At 38.8% G+C, this 18,336-nt stretch overlaps 1 protein-coding gene across 1 annotated transcript; it reads right to left on the bottom strand.

Annotated features, from left to right (window-relative positions):
• Positions 1-8,644: 8,644 nt before the first annotated feature.
• On the bottom strand, positions 8,645-16,485 carry MPLKIP (M-phase specific PLK1 interacting protein). Its single transcript, XM_075212545.1, has 2 exons — positions 15,995-16,485; positions 8,645-9,559 (listed from the first exon to the last, which is right to left on the bottom strand). Exons 1-2 carry the CDS (start codon positions 16,385-16,387, stop codon positions 9,356-9,358), a joined length of 597 nt encoding a protein of 198 aa, XP_075068646.1. The 5' UTR covers positions 16,388-16,485; the 3' UTR covers positions 8,645-9,355.
• Positions 16,486-18,336: the final 1,851 nt, after the last annotated feature.

The following is an 18,336-nucleotide window of genomic DNA, read 5'->3' as shown; positions in this document are numbered from 1 at the left end:
CATATGTAGGTAAGACGAAAAGATCTTTAAAAATACGTTTTCAGGAGCATGTTAGAGCGATTAAAAATAAATCTGAGTTGCTTATGGTGTCTAGACATTTTTTAAAGTTTCATAATTTGGACCCTAGTGGTCTTAGATTTAAAGGGATTGAGCATGTGGTTGGGTTCACAGGGTGGTGATTTGGCAAAAAAACCTCACTCATAGAGAAATGTTTTGGATACATAAACTCAGTGCCGGATTAAGGGAATGGGGGCCCCTGGGCTAAGGCGGCCTCCATGATATGAGTAGCTTTTTTTATAGACCCAGTAAATGATTTATATGTTGCTATGGAAGTTCTAACCGGATGTGAGGTCTCGGGATTACCAGAAGTAGGTCATTGGTGTGTTCCAATTTGCTATTGTTGCGTTCCAAATGATCGTATGAGGGTGTAAATACTTGTATTTAATTTATCCACTATTTGTTTTAAACAAATTACACTATGTGTGGTGACCCTGTCTTTTTGTGTTTTACTATATAGAGATAGAGATAGAGATAGATAGAGATATATATATATAGATAGATATACACACAAATACAAAAACAAAGGAAAAGCGCTCCAATCCAATTACTCACTCTGAATCTGGAATGAGCAACTCTTATGGAGAATATCCCAATTATCTAATAACAATATAAACACATTCCTATAGCGCTCAATTCCAGTCCAATCACTTAAAACAAATATAAACAAAAAACAAATGTCAACAACATATATATAACGTGATCAAATACGCATATATTACATGTCCATAGATTAAAAAAAAAAAAAAAAAAGCATTAAAAACCTTAATGAATGTTCGTAATGGATGGCCGCACTGTATCACATAGTGGGCATACCAAGACGGTGGATATACACTTACAATAGCCGCTGTAATAATGTTCCCGTTGGTAACATAAGATGCTGTGCTCCGTTACCTTTTGCAATTGTAATGTCCCGGATGGTGTGCTGAATGAGGGGACTCGTGACCCTTCTCCACCCGATAGATCTTAGTTGGTAATATGTTCTTCCACAGTTGGTATCCTCTATATAAATCTCCAAGTTCAGATATTCAATTCTATCTTGACAAACGTAAGTGAATTCCAGGTTGTTCTGATTTTGATTAATGTAATGTAAAATTAATTTAACAATGTGCAAGTGCCCCTCCAAACAATGAGGACGTCATCAATATAACGTTATATTGATGACGTTATATTGATTACTCATAATCAGAGGATAACATTATTAAAACCAAGACATTTAATAAACCTGTGGATGTTAATGGGTACGTCTTGTCCACAAGCCACCACCCCTATAACATTCCACAAAGCCAATTTTGCAGGAATTGCACAGATCTCGATGTGTATGATGTACAGGGTGAACAATTGAGGGAGAAGTTTTAGGAAAAACAGTACGATCCTGATCTAGTAACCAAGGCATTTGAAACAAATAGGAATGTAGATCGGTCAACCTTACTCAAATACAATTCTAAGCCCAATAAAGAACAGGACGCCAATTGGGACCAGAAGCCTTTATTCATAACACAATACTCTCGATCAGTCTCCCAGTTGAATAAAATTCTTAAGCGCCATTGGTATGTACTGCTGAAGGATGATACATTACAAAACATCCTAGCCCCCAGACCTAAACTTGTTTATAAGGCACCAAATTTATCTCCTAAGATTACCCATAGTTTTATATCCATGAAACCAGCCCCTCACAACTGGCTATCAGAGGTATCCCTTATAGGGAGATTTTATTATTGTGGTACATGTGTCAACTGCAATACCTTGAGCGATCGATCAAATAAACCCATTTGTTCCTTTCAGTCCAATCAGACATTGGAACAGTTTGCAGTGAAGGAACATCTAACCTGTAACAGTCAAAATGTTGTTTATTTACTAGTGTCCATGCCACAATCAGTATGTGGGACGCACTACTAGAAAACTGAAAGTGTGCATCAATGAGCACATTAGGAACATTACAAAAAGAAACACTTTACATAGTGTATCACAATATTTTGCACTACACCATTGAGGCAATGCTAAAGGTTTGAAATTTGTGGCCTTTACTTAAATACAGCGAGATCGGAGGGGAGACAATTTCAATAAGAAAATCAATAAGGAAGAAATTAAAAGGATTTTCAAATTGAAGACTATAGCTCCCAAGGGGATGAATATTGATTTTAAAATTAATACCATATTATGAGTGGGAGCCAGGTAGCTGTGGATATTGGTACTGTATTGTTAATAAAAATTTGTGATATCAGGTTGATAGTTTCTATATTATATATATTTTTTTATCCATTATTATTCATTTGCTTTATTATAGTTAATTATATTGGTCACTAATAATAATGCATGTGATGTGTATTTTAGATTTTATATTAATTATGATGTATATGGATATATTTTAGGATATTATTCAATTATATTTATATACATATTGTTTTATATAGTTGCACACACAATTTATTGATTATGATGAACACATACATGCACAACACTGTGTATTTTAATTTAGGAGTTAATATTTGATTATTTATTGTGCTCCAACTATACATATATATGTATTGCTGGTTTTAGTCTTTTTAATTATATTTTAATATATTTATATGCTAGGAGATTTAGTATGTTCTTGGGGTGTGAAAGGGTTAATAGAATATCATAGAACAGGAATAATTTGATCCCACCCCTGTATTTGCACCTATCAGAGTCAGTTGCAGTAAACCAATAGGGATATTGTGGCCATGTATTTAAAGACTATTATATATGCACAGGTTTACTCTTGATAAAGTTCTGTGTGGAAACGAAACGCATTGAGGAATAACCGCAATCCATTACACATGCAACTGTGTGTTCATTATTCTATTGATGTCTGCAGTCCTTTACATAGTATGTAAGTACTATTGTATGTTGTTCGCTCAATAAAGTTATACAATATTAACCACTCACCCGGGCCTCTTTATGGGATCACCTTTCTGGCCGGAGAGATACCAACTGTGGAAGAACATATTACCAACTAGGATCTTCTATCGGGTGGAGAAGGGTGACGAGTCCCCTCATTCAGCACGCCATCCGGGACATTACAATCACAAAAGGTAATGGAGCACAGCATCTTATGTTACCAACAGGAACATTACTACAGCGTCTATTGTAAGTGCCTCCTTCTGTGACAATTTTGACTGTATAGCCACCGTCTTGGTATGCCCACTATGTGATACATTGCGTCCATCCAGTATGAACATTTATTAAGGTTTTTTAATGCTTTTTTTTATATATATATATATTTATGGACATGTAATATATGCAAATTTGATATATATAATGTCACTCAATTTGATTGCTGTATTTTTGTTGTTGACATTTGGTTTTTGTTTTAAGTGATTGGTCTGGAACTGAGTGCTATAGGAATGTTGTTTATATATACACATTTTTTGGAAGGCCAAAATAGGCCATACCCAGGTTTGCCCAGAAACAGAATGACAAACATATCAAAGTCTCCTCCGCGATTAATGGTGTATCCTATCTATATATGGCAGATCAAGAACCAAATATACTACAGATTTTTAATCAAACAAGATAAATAATCCACAAAGTGAACCAGTGCAAGGGTGATTGGAACCACCAGTATATGATACATCTATGAAAAAGGGCATTATATCAGTTTTCCCTTGTGGCCTTAATTGTGCACCTTTGCTGGATTGTTTCTATGACCTACAGAAATATCATCAACCTTTTGGAGAACTATAGACATTTTCTATCGCTGGTGATTCTTTGTTTATGTACATTTGGAAATCTTGTTTTAATTATCTTTATAACTATGGTCTACAAGTCCCATTTTCCTAAGAACCCTATGTTTTGGGGCTTATGAAGTTTTTCTACTTTTTTGATAAATGCACTGGTTCACTTTGTTGTGTATTTATCTGTATTATATTTGGTTCACGATCTGCCATATATAAATATAATACTTATTAGCGCCGGGAAGACTTCGACATCTTTATCATTACTTTTTCTGTTAGAGGATTTCTCACGGAGAGTGCCGGTATTCTTTACCTTTGTCTGTGCAGTAACAGACATCACTAGCGTGGGGATCGCTCGTCTGGTCCCTCAATACCCTAGTGGTTGGGCACAAAGAACAGCATGGCCTTTCTACTCCAAAAAGCCATCAGCCCCATGCTATTAAGCAACTTTGTAACCCCAGTGGTCCCAGTATAATGAACATGAATTCAAAGACCCCAGTACCAAAACAATTGAAATCATCTTTAATTGAAAAAAACAGAACTCCAAACCCTTGTCGATTGCTTTATTGAATATTTTTTTCTTTTGTGATCTCTCCTAGACCAAATATGAAAAAAAAAAAAATAGCCATAATACTTACGCACCCACTGACATTCAGTGACAATAAATGACCATGACCAAGTACTGAGAGGGTAATGTTACCACTTCAGAGATCCTAATAAAGTTAGTTACCCTAGTCCCCACAAGTCCTGTTAGTAACCTCCGACAGATATGACGCTGTACGGAGCTTACGATGTCTGCCATAGATAAGATATGAACATATGATGTAGTTTTACATAACTACAATCTGCCATTTTATAGCAGTATAGTATGCCCTATCTTAATGAAAGGATGTTTGTTTTTCCTTATGCCACACCAAAATTATAATCAGAGGACACACCTGTGCATAAATGACTGGAGTAGGTGATGGCATAAAGCAAGAGCAATACACTCCTTCAGAAACACACAAATAGTGAACTAGAAATGTTTTTGATAGTACATAATACAAATGCTTTCTTTTGATAACTACGATTAGTGTGTATAGGCATTCACTGATGCAGCGCACACAGGTATCTTTCCAAGGAGGATAGAAACAAACACAGAAATGTATAATATGCTATACAGTGATTTCTATCTCTTCTGTTACACTGACAAAACAGAACAAAGGAGACAAGGAATTCACAAAGCCAGAAAATGACCTGTACCATCACATTCTTCTTTCCGTCTGAGGCAGTGCAGCCAGAGTTTGAGTGATAATCCAGCCGCTTACTAGTGTCCAGGACTGCTCTGTAGAGGTTGGTGGATTCCCACACTGGGGAAAAGACAATGGAGCATTTCCTATTCCCATTATTGCAAAAAGAGATTTCTAGTCACACCATATCACTTACCAGTTTACATGAAGCTGTAGTGGAAAGACCTGCTAACACTCAGTCACTTTTATGCTTCAAATGTGAAATTTTCAGCTTTAGCTTTCCTGTTACTAGCCTCACAATGAGGCGCATATTATACCTTATAATGCACAAGTGTTTCTAATGACTAACACGATAGCTTTTATGTTCATATTAATTATAATTGTACTATAATTAACCATCACACCAATAGTCTAAACTAACTATGTTAAATAATGATAACCTCTTTGTACAAAGTGATAATGTTACAGCATAAGTCTGGACACAAATAGAAAAAAATTATACTTAGGAATTCAAATCTTAACATTTGCCATGTTTTCAGAATAAAAACAAAAAAACATTGTTTTCATCTCCCTTCTGAGAGCAAGTAGGGCTGTCCAATGACATCACACACTGTTATTCTAATCATTGCCTGCACATATGGACATTGTTTAGCAAATAAATATTGATTATTTTAAAAGCAAATTGAAGCTCAATCCCTTGGCAGAGATTTACGTTTTGGGGGGGCTTAGGTTGGATTTTTTTGCCCAGTATGAGGCTCTACTGATATATAATTTTACCTCTATAGAGTAATATTATACTTGGATATGGCCAAAATTGGCAACAAAAACAACCTGGTATAAGTCTGGGATGACCTCATTTTGACAGCTGTATGAAAATATCCACTTAAAATCCTTTGAACAATTCAAATCAGAATTTGATATCCATGACAATTTATTCTACAAGAACCTAAAACTACACCATGCATTGGTAAGCTCAATTTGGTGGCAATGTGCCTTCATTCACAATTGCCTCATTTAGGAACACCTACTAAAGTATAGGATCCTGCAAATTAATCTCTAGACTATCTTCTGCCATATAACACACCAGAGAGGCTTTGGCATTCAGACTTAAATGGGAAGCCGACATTAGCCAAGTGTCAGGTGAGGATCAGGACTACATGCCAGGATGCACTAAGGATGCTACATCATGTGTGAGATTTCCACAAATACATCTGTATATTTTGCACAGGGTATATTTCCTTCCCCTTAGACTATATAAGATGGGTAACAGAAATAACTCTGTTTGTCCCAAATGTGGTTATAAACAAAGTTAATTTTGGCATATGCTGTGGGAATGCCCTGGACCTCATAGACTTTAGTTTGGATGGGATTGTATTCGCATAACAGAAGAGATGTCCCACCATTGCATCTTAAGAATGCTTGTTTGAGATTTCATTGGAAGAGATTATGGGCAAATATATATTTAAGTACCTATTCAATCTGATAACACTGACCACTGTCATTATTGCAAGGACATGGATGGCAGGAGAATATCCTGACTTTCATAAATGGCTGGCCCTGATACCGTGGGTCACACACATTTTACTTATACTAGTATTTATTCTATACACAAATATAATAAAATTTGACCCAAATGGTCCAATTCAAGGTTTGTGTTAAGGTCTCTGGAAAAGGAGTCTGGGCGACTTACAACTGAGGTGTTCAGCCCTGTGCAAGATAGAAATAAGATTGCTGCTTGACTAATGCGGATTATAATTTATACAAACTGTATAATGTACTCTTAAAATAGGCAGAGTACATATTAGTCAGTGTTTGCAACCAAGGAGATGGGATAATGGCACTTCTTATACTAGATTGTAATTGCCACACTTACTTTACCATCATACATTTTATGTGGCTTTATGGGAAGGCTTCAAATGTAGGTCTGCCAAATTTACACACTATGCTTAGATTCTTAGAAGTCCCATACACATGGGATGTCATGGCATTTGTCACACAGACTTCAATTAATTGAAACTTGATTTTGTAACAATCATTTACTGAGAAAATGCACTACAATTACTATGTTTATATAGTCATCTGTATACCTGTACCTGGGGTTGTTCACAATTAGATTTGTTCTAATCAGTAATACATTATCATCATATTTTATTTTTATAGCGCCAGCAAATTCCGTAGCGCTTACATTACTTTGCAATCTTTATGAGAGGTCTTAAATAAACAGGATTTAAAAAAAGAATATAGTAGCTCCCACTCATATTATACCTATACAGAGAACTAAAATAATCTTTACAGTTTTGATAGTGGCTGAAGAAATTGCATGGATAGGTTTCTGTATTGTACTTTTTCCAACATACGGATTGTCCCATAAAAATACAGCCTTATGAACTTGTTGTGCAAGTCTTACTTTTCCCACATATACTTCACGCTTTAGACGTTAGGCCCATCCACAGCCCCGGAGGGCCAAATCGAATAAAACCATTCATTCCTTGGATGCGCAGAACAAATTGATTTCTAGGGGCACAATGCCTCCTTATAAAATAAATACATGTGTTCAAAGTCCAAAAGCACAGCAAGTTTGGACAAATTTGGTATGAAAATTGACATAACTTACTTATAAAAATAAATATTCTGTTTAGATCTTGAATTAACAAGAACCAGCACATTGAATTAATTGCTGCATGAAAGCAAACAGAACCACAACTTTTATAATGATGTTAAAGGGATTAGACATTGTTTACACACTGCACTGAAATGGATACATAATCAAGTTATTTATAGGAGTGTTATTTTGACCAACAACTGCATTTAGTCTGGTTTGAAGAGTAAAAACAGAAAATTAAAACATGTTTAAAATTTTAAGTGGAACAGACATGGGCCTGGTAAACAAACTGTAAGTAGATAACACTATCCTTTAGTTGACTTTTTATTTTTTTGTAATTATTTTTATAATGGATGCCGACATTTTCTTAATTTTTTTTTAGTTAACCCTTCAGCTAGAGGAATGGCAGGAGAATGATATGTTGATAAGGTGCAGGAAAGGATCTTAATAGGTCCCACCCAGCCCTGCATTTTTAAATGGGTAGATTAGATCCAATCAGCCTTTATTTTGCAGATATAACCAATATCCTATAACTCAGCATCAGTTGTCTATAGCAGAGCGTACCCAACACGTACCTTTCTAGCAGATTCTTAACTTCTTAGACACAGAAATACATACACCCAATCCCAGAGCGATTATAATATATATATTTTAATGGTACAGGTTAAGTACCCTGCTAGAGATTATCCATGGTTAGAGGTTTGAACATTTAATGCAGGGCTGGATGGTTCCTCCATCTGGGCACAATTCTTATTTCGTGATAGTGTATATAACAAATGGTATTTAGGATAGGGGTTATATTCCCAAAAAAGAGAATTAACAATCCTATTTAAAAAGGGCCACCAAATATGGACTTAGCCTTGTGTATCACTCTATATTACCCTTTTTACTGAATAGATGACCTTTGCATGGAATTTTAATATACCTGGATTAACTTTCACTGTTTATATTAACATCTTCATATTTAAAAGTAATTTTTAGTTTTTAGCACTAAGAGGACCATATTTCATAATTTTTATAAATTAAAATGCTAAAGGACAAAATATACAAATAACATCTCAAAGAAAGTTTAGAATTTAAATCTTGTTTCATAACAGAATATCGGATATGTACACAGACAAAATGTTTCAATAGCTTGCACACATGGCTTCTACCACACTCATCTATACTATTGTGTACATACATATTCAAACAAACCCGCTTTAGTAAAGCGAACCACTTGGGTTAATTAAAATTAGATGAACCTTGCTCTTAAAAAAAAAAAAAAAAAAAACAAACAAAAAAAACCACTAGGCCACAATATGATGCCATATGACGATAACATTTTTGAATAAAAAACTAGCACACTATCTTGAAAATTCCATACAAATTATATACTTGTAGCATAAACAAAGAATTACAAACCTATTTTGTATTCCCATTACCTAAAAATAAATCCAATTTAATGGAAGAAACAGTAAAAATTAGGCTTTAAGCATAAGCCTAAGTGTTGCAGAATAGTAACAAGTCTTGGAATCTGAAACCCGTGTAAAACAGTCACAAAACATACGCTGGTGATAATAGAACAACTTGTTCTTCATTGCTGGTGGACTTCCTGATTCTGTCTACAACAGCTCTAGACTTCCAAAACATTTTACGTTGGTATTATCTGGTTCAATAAAAAAATAAATCTGATAAAAGAATTTTTTTTCAAATTAAAAAAGGTTCTGACTTGCGTCCTTGACCAACTCTTGTGTTCTAGTGTACCCAGAAGTATTGGGTTTTAGGGGTTAGCTAAAATACCGCCCTTTTTTACCAGTATATGTTGTCTGCTCATTGCTGTTGTGTTGGTCTATGTCTGATATGGATAATGGCCTTAGGTTAGCCCAGGGGTCCTCAAGCATTGAAGGTCTGTAATAGCTTTCCACATCATTAGACACTCTTTTCTCTCTGCCATGCGCTGTACCATAAGGTGTAGATGTCCTGGGTGATCCCTTCGAAAGAAAATCATCAGGTAAAGAAATATTCAATATATGTTCTCCAGTGTTAGAACATGACTATATAAGACTGCAGTATTTACAAAATATGTGCCCACAATCTCCTTAATGATAAATAATATAGTTAGAGCTATTTTGCAGTTTTTCTAAATGTTTAGTGCAAACACATAATTCGCATTTCAAAAGACGTCTTCAGAAGTAAATGTAAATACAGATATAAATCGGGCCAGTTTTTTTTTTAAAGAAAATAAAATACATATAATAGTAAAAAAAAATAAAAAAAAATCTGCTAGATGATTCAAGAGACTTGCCCTCCACATTCAGAGGTGTAATGTAAATTACAACTTTAGCATCTGACACAGAACTTATTAAACACCACCCAAAAAAAGGCATTTGTTCCTTTTATTTTTCTTATATAGAAATATTCAACAAGGGTGAGAAGGATATGCTTTTTTTTATGCCATGGCAGAATATTCCTGAAAATGAGATTTAGTTTAACAGAGAACAATGATGAAGTTCAACCACACCCTCCCAACTTGAGTGTCATACACATTGACATTAGTGAAGTGGCTGTTTACATGCTTTTTTTTTTTTTTTTTAAAACAAAGTGTATATAGTCACCTGGCTGAGGCTTGACACTTGTATTTAACAAATAAATTCAAGATTGTTGCAGTTTGTGAAGCAACATAGAAAAATACACAATTTGTGAATGTTGCAAATTACTTTATGTAGCAGACAGCGATTTGAACATTAAATGAAACAACTCAACAAATTACTAAAATAAATATTGCATGCATGTTAGTACTATTCCCTGAAGAATTCATAAAACAACCTTTATGAAGCATCTTGAAAAAGACCATGAAAAAGAGAATTGACATTTAAAAAAAATATCTGTGAAGGAAAAGTGATCTTTTCTAAACCCCAACTTACATTGACTTAAAGCAGGCCTGTCCAACCTGCGGCCCTCCAGGTGTTGTGAAACTACAAGCCCCAGCATGCTTTGCCAGTATACAACCTGTTGATAGCCAGAAGGGCATGCTGGGACTCGTAGTTTCACAACATCTGGAGGGCCGCAGGTTGGACAGGCCTGACTTAAAGCATAGTGTAGGAATTCCTATGGAGTGATGTTATATCTGGAAGCAATTAATCAATGTCCTTATTCCTATGCACAACTCAGTATAATATTAACACAGCCTGGAATCTAAACATGATAGAGCTACAAGATAAAAACCATGCACAATGCATCATTCTAAATTTCTTTGACCTTCACAAAAACACAGTGTAATCTGCCCACCCTCCTTGTATGCTGAAGCTGGCCACAACAAGATCTCATCATTCATCCCCCTCCACTAAATTATCTGGCCTAAAACAGGAACATCTATCCACTCTGGACCCCCTGCCTCAATCACATGACCTATGTTATCCTGGAACAGGGCCACCTGCCTGCTCTGCAGATCTGATACACTGCACAATGATCCTGCTTGCTCCTGGGGACCACACCTCCGATTCTAACTCTTCCCCAATTCCGTTTCTTCCCCTACCCTATCCTTTTATAAAGTCTTACTCCTATTCTCTCATCCCAATCCTCCAACCCTCTTCACACCTTCAACTCAATCCGTCATCCTTGACTTCGCCACCCGATTTACCTTCAAAATGGATTCCATCAAGAGATTTCTTGTTGCTCGGGCCCCTCACACCTTGCCCTAACACTCACTCTCTAACCAACCTACCAGTTGCTCTTTCCACTCTACCCCTGTCTTGGGGGATGAAGTCCAAGCCCTTCACTTATATACTTTCACCAACTATCTGGGCCTTCAACTTTACACCCTCTCACCTTCTCCGCCTCGTCTCCCGATGCCTGTTCCCACTTCAACTTTGCCCGTCTTCCTTTAAACACACTCTGTCTCAACCATCCTTAAAAAACCCTCCCTCAACCCTTCCTCTCTCTCGCCAACTAGTGTCCAATCTCTCCAATACCCTTCACCACAGAGCTTCTCAAGAGGCTTGTCTACAACACCTCACTAGGTTCCTCTCCACTTACTCCTCAACCCGCTACAATATGACTTTGGTATCCTCCAATGACACTGCCCTTACCATGGTCAATAACGATCTTCTCTGCCAAATCTAAGGGCCATTAACGCCTACCTAGCTCATTCTTCTGGACCTCTCAGTGGCTTTCGACAATGTGGTCCACCCTCTTTCCTTCATACCCTCTACTTCATTGGCCTCCATGACACTTCCCTTTCCTGATTTACCTCTTACCTTTCCAACCGCTCCTTCTCTTTCTCCATCTCCTCTACCCTTTGGGATCCCCAAGGGCCCATTTCTATTCTCTATGAACTTATCAGCTCCTTCTGCCTCCAGCACCACCTCTATGCTGGCAATACTCAAATCTACGCTTACGTGTGTCCAGTTATCTGCCATCTCCTCGTGGATGTCCCAGCGCATTCTCAAACCCAATATGTCGAAAACGGAACTCATCATCTTCCCTCCCTCCAGGCTCCCCACTCCTCCCCTCCTCTCTGTTGACAACACTGCATTCTGCTCTGTATCACACTCAACTCCTCCCTCCTTTACTACCCACATTTAGTTCCTTTCCCAAACTTGCCACCTACACTTTTGTAACATTTCCAGGATCAGGCCGTTCCTCACCTTCGGCGCAACCAAAACTATATCACAACCACCATTTATACATATATCTCATCTCTTACCTCAACTACTGCAATATCCTTCACTCTGGACTTCCTCTCACCTACTTCTATCAGTCCACATAGTTGCTAGACAGATTTTCTTTTCTCAGTGCCCACTTTTAAAGCCCCCAGACACTAATCTCCTCCCTACATCTCCATCCATCCTTCCTCCCACTCTCAACGAACGCCACCTCACTTCCAATTACCACTTCTCTCTACCACCTCCAAAATTTCTCCTGTCCTGCTCCTCAACTATGGAACTCTCTTCCATATAGAATCAAACGATACAACTGGTCTCCAAGGCTACAAAAACACCCAATCACCTGTTCACAGAAGATTCCATCCAAACTCTGATGTACATTACATGAGTATGGATAGAAGTAAATTGATGTCCCCTTTCAAATATTGATTTTACTCCACCAAACCAACATATTTCCACTACTGAATTACTTACCTTACAACAGGTTAGTGCCTAAATATTAGTTATAGCTACATTATAGGGCTGACTAACTGGAAAATGCAGGTATGGGCTCTATTATCCGGAATGTTGAGAACTTAAGTTTTTCCAGATACAGAATGTTTCTGGAATTTGGATTGCCATGAATACCCTACCCATCAACATATAGTATAGTAAGAACTACAAAAGAATTAGGCATTGGCTATGTTTTTTCAAAGCTGATAGTTTACAATTCAGTCTGATGCTATCAGTAACAATAATGAATTTTTTGTTTAGAAAAGAAATGACCTGGCATAGAATGAATAAGACACACTAGAAATGTTGGATTTCTTGATAACTACAAGCCTCCCGTTTATATATAAAACTTGGGGGTCTACAAAGCAGATGTGCACAACCCATGGCCCAGGTCCCCAAATTGTGTCCTAGGATCTGCCTTTGGGGACAACTGATTACCAAATATGCAATCATTCTATTAGGGATGGTCTATTTTTTTGGGTCTCAGAATAATGACACACTGACACTTGGGGTAGCTATATGCATGGCTTTTTTTTGTCATAGAAGCTTGATGTTCTGGCACCTATTTTCCATGGGTTTCCAAAGTTTAATTAACTTTTTAACATTTTTTTTTTCTCTGTGGTGCTGCTACAGTGCAGCATCACATCTTAGTGTCACGACGCTGCCAGTAAGAGGAGCCGTGATCAAACAGAAAAGTGAAAAAAGAAGCATAGAAGGTAAGGGTGGCAGAGAGAGAGAGAGAGCTACACAAGAACGAGGGTGGCAGAGAGAGAGAGAGGGCTACACAAGAACGAGGGTGGCAGAGAGAGAGAGAGAGAGAGAGGGCTACACAAGAACGAGGGTGGCAGAGAGAGAGAGGGCTACACAAGAACGAGGGTGGCAGAGAGAGAGAGAGAGAGAGGGCTACACAAGAACGAGGGTGGCAGAGAGAGAGAGAGAGAGAGGGCTACACAAGAACGAGGGTGGCAGAGAGAGAGGGCTACACAAGAACGAGGGTGGCAGAGAGAGAGAGAGAGGGCTACACAAGAACGAGGGTGGCAGAGAGAGAGAGAGGGCTACACAAGAACGAGGGTGGCAGAGAGAGAGAGAGAGAGAGAGAGAGGGCTACACAAGAACGAGGGTGGCAGAGAGAGAGAGAGAGGGCTACACAAGAACGAGGGTGGCAGAGAGAGAGAGAGAGAGGGCTACACAAGAACGAGGGTGGCAGAGAGAGGGAGAGAGAGAGGGCTACACAAGAACGAGGGTGGCAGAGAGAGTGAGAGAGAGAGGGCTACACAAGAACGAGGGTGGCAGAGAGAGGGAGAGAGAGAGGGCTACACAAGAACGAGGGTGGCAAAGAGAGGGAGAGAGAGAGGGCTACACAAGAACGAGGGTGGCAAAGAGAGGGAGAGAGAGAGGGCTACACAAGAACGAGGGTGGCAAAGAGAGGGAGAGAGAGAGGGCTACACAAGAACGAGGGTGGCAAAGAGAGGGAGAGAGAGAGGGCTACACAAGAACGAGGGTGGCAAAGAGAGGGAGAGAGAGAGGGCTACACAAGAACGAGGGTGGCAAAGAGAGGGAGAGAGAGAGGGCTACACAAGAACGAGGGTGGCAAAGAGAGGGAGAGAGAGAGGGCTACACAAGAACGAGGGTGGCAAAGAGAGGGAGAGAGGGCTACACAAGAACGAGGGTGGCAAAGAGAGGGAGAGAGGGCTACACAAGAACGAGGGTGGCAAAGAGAGGGAGAGAGGGCTACACAAGAACGAGGGTGGCAAAGAGAGGGAGAGAGGGCTACACAAGAACGAGGGTGGCAAAGAGAGGGAGAGAGGGCTACACAAGAACGAGGGTGGCAAAGAGAGGGAGAGAGGGCTACACAAGAACGAGGGTGGCAAAGAGAGGGAGAGAGGGCTACACAAGAACGAGGGTGGCAGAGAGAGGGAGAGAGGGCTACACAAGAACGAGGGTGGCAGAGAGAGGGAGGGCTACACAAGAACGAGGGTGGCAGAGAGAGGGAGGGCTACACAAGAACGAGGGTGGCAGAGAGAGGGCAGAAAGAGGTGGGTTACGGTACCTTTTTTCTTACAAAAAAAAGCACTGGCTATAATATATATATATAAAGCTGATTATTGTTGGATAACTAAAACATACAACTGCACATTAAAGATGTTTTCACAAGAACCTTTAGTAACTGTGGCCATATGCAAATAGCTGTTGCCATCTTCACATGCACAATCAACCTAAAGAAACTGAAATGCACCTCATGTAGAACAGCTATTGTTATGCATTATTCAGAAAAAACAACAGTAATTTTGATTATGAACCATTAAATACCTGTAACATATAAACAGGTGAAAATGTTCACCCACAAAGCAACATTCTAATCAGAAAAAAATATATTTTGAATTTTTTATGATGTGTTTATAATATTACAAAATAAGAATAATAAAAATTGACAATGGTTCTACGTCAACATTGTGAGGGGAACAATTTATATCCCAAAATGATGACACCAATGTGAACTCCTAACTTTTTTAAATTATTGTACATGTACATTACACAAATAAAACAATTAACAGAAAAAAAAAAAGAATAAGTGCTTTCAAAGTGTAGCACATAGGTAAGATAATTACATATCACACTAAGCGAAATCCATTGGTTTTGTTTCAGTTATAGTATATATGATCAGAGATCACTTATCATGCGTGGGGTTCTGTATAATTAGTCACATGGTTTGTGCCTTACTGTAACCTTGTTCCACAAGGTAAGAAACAAACTTGTGGAAGCAAATATTTCCAGCACATAAATTCCCTATACATCTGACCCTGATGGCCATGCATAACCAATGCCTTGATCTTAAAAAAGTTAAATTTGTCAGATTTATTTAGAAAGACTTTCTATGCAATGTCTTATAGCCATGACTAAAGTTGCTTACGAGCTACTACTTGTACCTATGCTACAGTAGTTATTTAAAACACATTACATACCACTTACGTTTTGTGTGGCAAGTGAAATCACATACAGGCACACCAACACACGTTACTCAGCCAATTTCATTTTCAAATTCAGTCATCAATCCATCGTGCAATATGAAGGCATGCAAGGCTATTTAAACTATGCACTAAACTTCTTGTGGCCACATTTTCATTTTTCAAATATTAAATATACTTCGCTATGGTTTAGGTTTTATAGGCATGTTCATATTAACTATACTGATCTGGAGCCAGTAACTAAGATCAGAAGACGTGGTTATTAGTGGATGAGGCGCAGAGTGCCGCCTTCCCTCCCTATTACCTGGTAATGCATGGGCTGCCTGGGAGAGGAGTGGCCGCGGTATTGCTGCTGCTGGTAGTGGTGCATGTTTCCTCCTCCGGACGACTTGCCGTATGGGGACGAGTTATACCGAGGGCTGGGTCTCCGGGGTGGGGTATTACCTGGAGACTGGCTGCCGTACCTACCCCCATACGGAATCTGAGAAGGTGAAGACTGCCCACTCCCGCAAGGCCTTGGAGGCCTCGGTCCATATGAAGGGGAGTGCGGGCTCCCGTAACCCCAGCCCGGCAACGGCGGAGGAAGCATGGGGCCCCCGGGGCATGGGAACGGCGGTGGGCTGCGGAACGACCCGGGGCTCCCTTCGCCGCCGCCGTTCCCAGAGGGGTTCGGAGACCGAAAATTTTGTCTGTACATCGTTAAAAACAATCGTCCCTGCAGTGATAACGATTCAACTCGAAACCAGCGCGCTGCGTAACGGCTCGGGGTTCAACCGTGTCTCACTCACACACACGGCGTACCTACGAGAGCGGATATCCCGTCATGTGCAACACTTGGGTTTCCGGTCTGGTAACTGCTGCCGTGACACAAGGTTCCTAGCTAGAGAGCCGCCCTCTCATGGAGACACACTGTGACCAGCTATCCCCAGGTTCTAGGGACAGGTTCACGTTTTAAAGATTTGGCCCTAGAAATATCCTTAGTTTTCAGTTTCAAATTCTACCTATTCGGTGACTCATGGTTGTATGAATAAAAGTTACATTTACGTCAAAAGTGCCTGTCTGCCATAGAGTATTTTATGTGTTTGTCACCATATTTCAAGCTATTTTATAATAATTTATATCTGACAGTGTAGTGCAGCGTGAATTGTGTGCCTGTTACTGTAAGGAAATAATATGCATATATCCTAAAGTGGTTCATGACCTTTGGAGATACTTTAATCTCTACCAGCAAATTACGCTCACAACATTGATTTGGAGGGCAATATTCAAGGATTGGGTAACAGTCGGAATTAGTTTACTACAGTGCCCTCTGCTGCTTGGAGTCTTGAGTGAAACTTGCTGTGTTTTCTCTCCCTATAATAGTGCATTCTGTTCCATTACACAAATATGTTCTCTGTAATATGTGGACCAACTATTGCACATACTATATTGTATTTATATTGTATTGTGTATATAATATATATATATATATATATATATATATATATATATATATATATATATATGCCCACAAATATATATATATATATATATATATACACTGTTATGAGCGTTTTGTCGCTATCCAATAATGATTGTCGAATCTCGATTTGTGTTTCCAACACACAAAGATTTATTCTCAAAAAGTAGCAGAATATATTAAAGCGAAATAATAGTAAGTACAGCCGTTACTTATCGCAGGCGCTCTGGATCCAGTGTACAGTCATTCAGTCCTGAAGTCTGTGGTCTAGGTGACTGAACACTAGATGAGGAAGTGCTGCTTATATGCAAACAGAGATACAGTAAAACAATGCAAAGGTGTGGCCGGCTTCTATTGGTCCAGGCATCAGGAGGGTCCAGGGGGTTGCAGATCATAGGCTAGTTTAAGCTCAGGAATCCAAAGGAGGGGGTCATCTCTCCAGGGGATGGGTTCTGATCTTCCCGCCAAGATTTCGAATCATAATAGTCCATAATTCCTTAACATTAATAACTTGTGTATGCACTCTGCGATCCCTTTGCAGAGTGAACCGGACAGTCGCAAATGTGAAGGGGATTAGTATGATACCACACATGACATGATTCCTTCAACGTGTACCATATGTTTTACTGATATGCATATAACTTATAATATTACACATAAACTCTACTATTATTTCGACATAAATAACTATGTGCTGTAACTACCATTAATGTGTACTATTTTACAAGTGTGCGTGTTTGTGCAAATGTATGTAAAAGACTAAATACTGTTGTTGCCACATATTGCAGCTGAGTACGCCCTTTCACGCCGTAGCGTGCCGTACGCATCTTTTCAAACAAAGACAACCAAGTTTGCTCGATTTTAATTGAAATTACTTTATCCAATTTGCTGACTTTGACAAAACATACATATATATATATCTATCATCATCATCATTTATTTATATAACGCCACTAATTCTGCAGCGCTGTACAGAGAACTCATTCACATCAGTCCCTGCCCCATTGGGGCTTACAGTCTAAATTCCCTAATATACACACAGACAGACAGACTAGGGTCAATTTGTTAGCAGCCAATTAACCTTCCAGTATGTTTTTGGAGTGTGGGAGGAAACCGGGGTACCCAGAGGAAACCCATGTAAACACAGGGAGAACATACAAGCTCCTTACAAATAAGGGCATGATCGT

Source organism: Mixophyes fleayi, chromosome 5 (genome assembly GCF_038048845.1).
Source record: "Mixophyes fleayi isolate aMixFle1 chromosome 5, aMixFle1.hap1, whole genome shotgun sequence".
In the NCBI taxonomy this organism is placed as follows: Eukaryota; Metazoa; Chordata; class Amphibia; order Anura; family Limnodynastidae; genus Mixophyes; species Mixophyes fleayi.
This window is presented reverse-complemented; position numbering and strand designations above follow the sequence as displayed.

Coding starts and splice junctions, on each gene's coding strand:
- MPLKIP (XM_075212545.1), bottom strand. CDS start 16,387: ATGTACAGACAAAATTTTCGGTCTCCGAACCCCTCTGGGAACGGCGGC. Junction 9,560..15,994: donor GGCAGCCCATGCATTACCAG/GTAATAGGGAGG, acceptor TTTCTTTCGAAG/GGATCACCCAGGACATCTAC.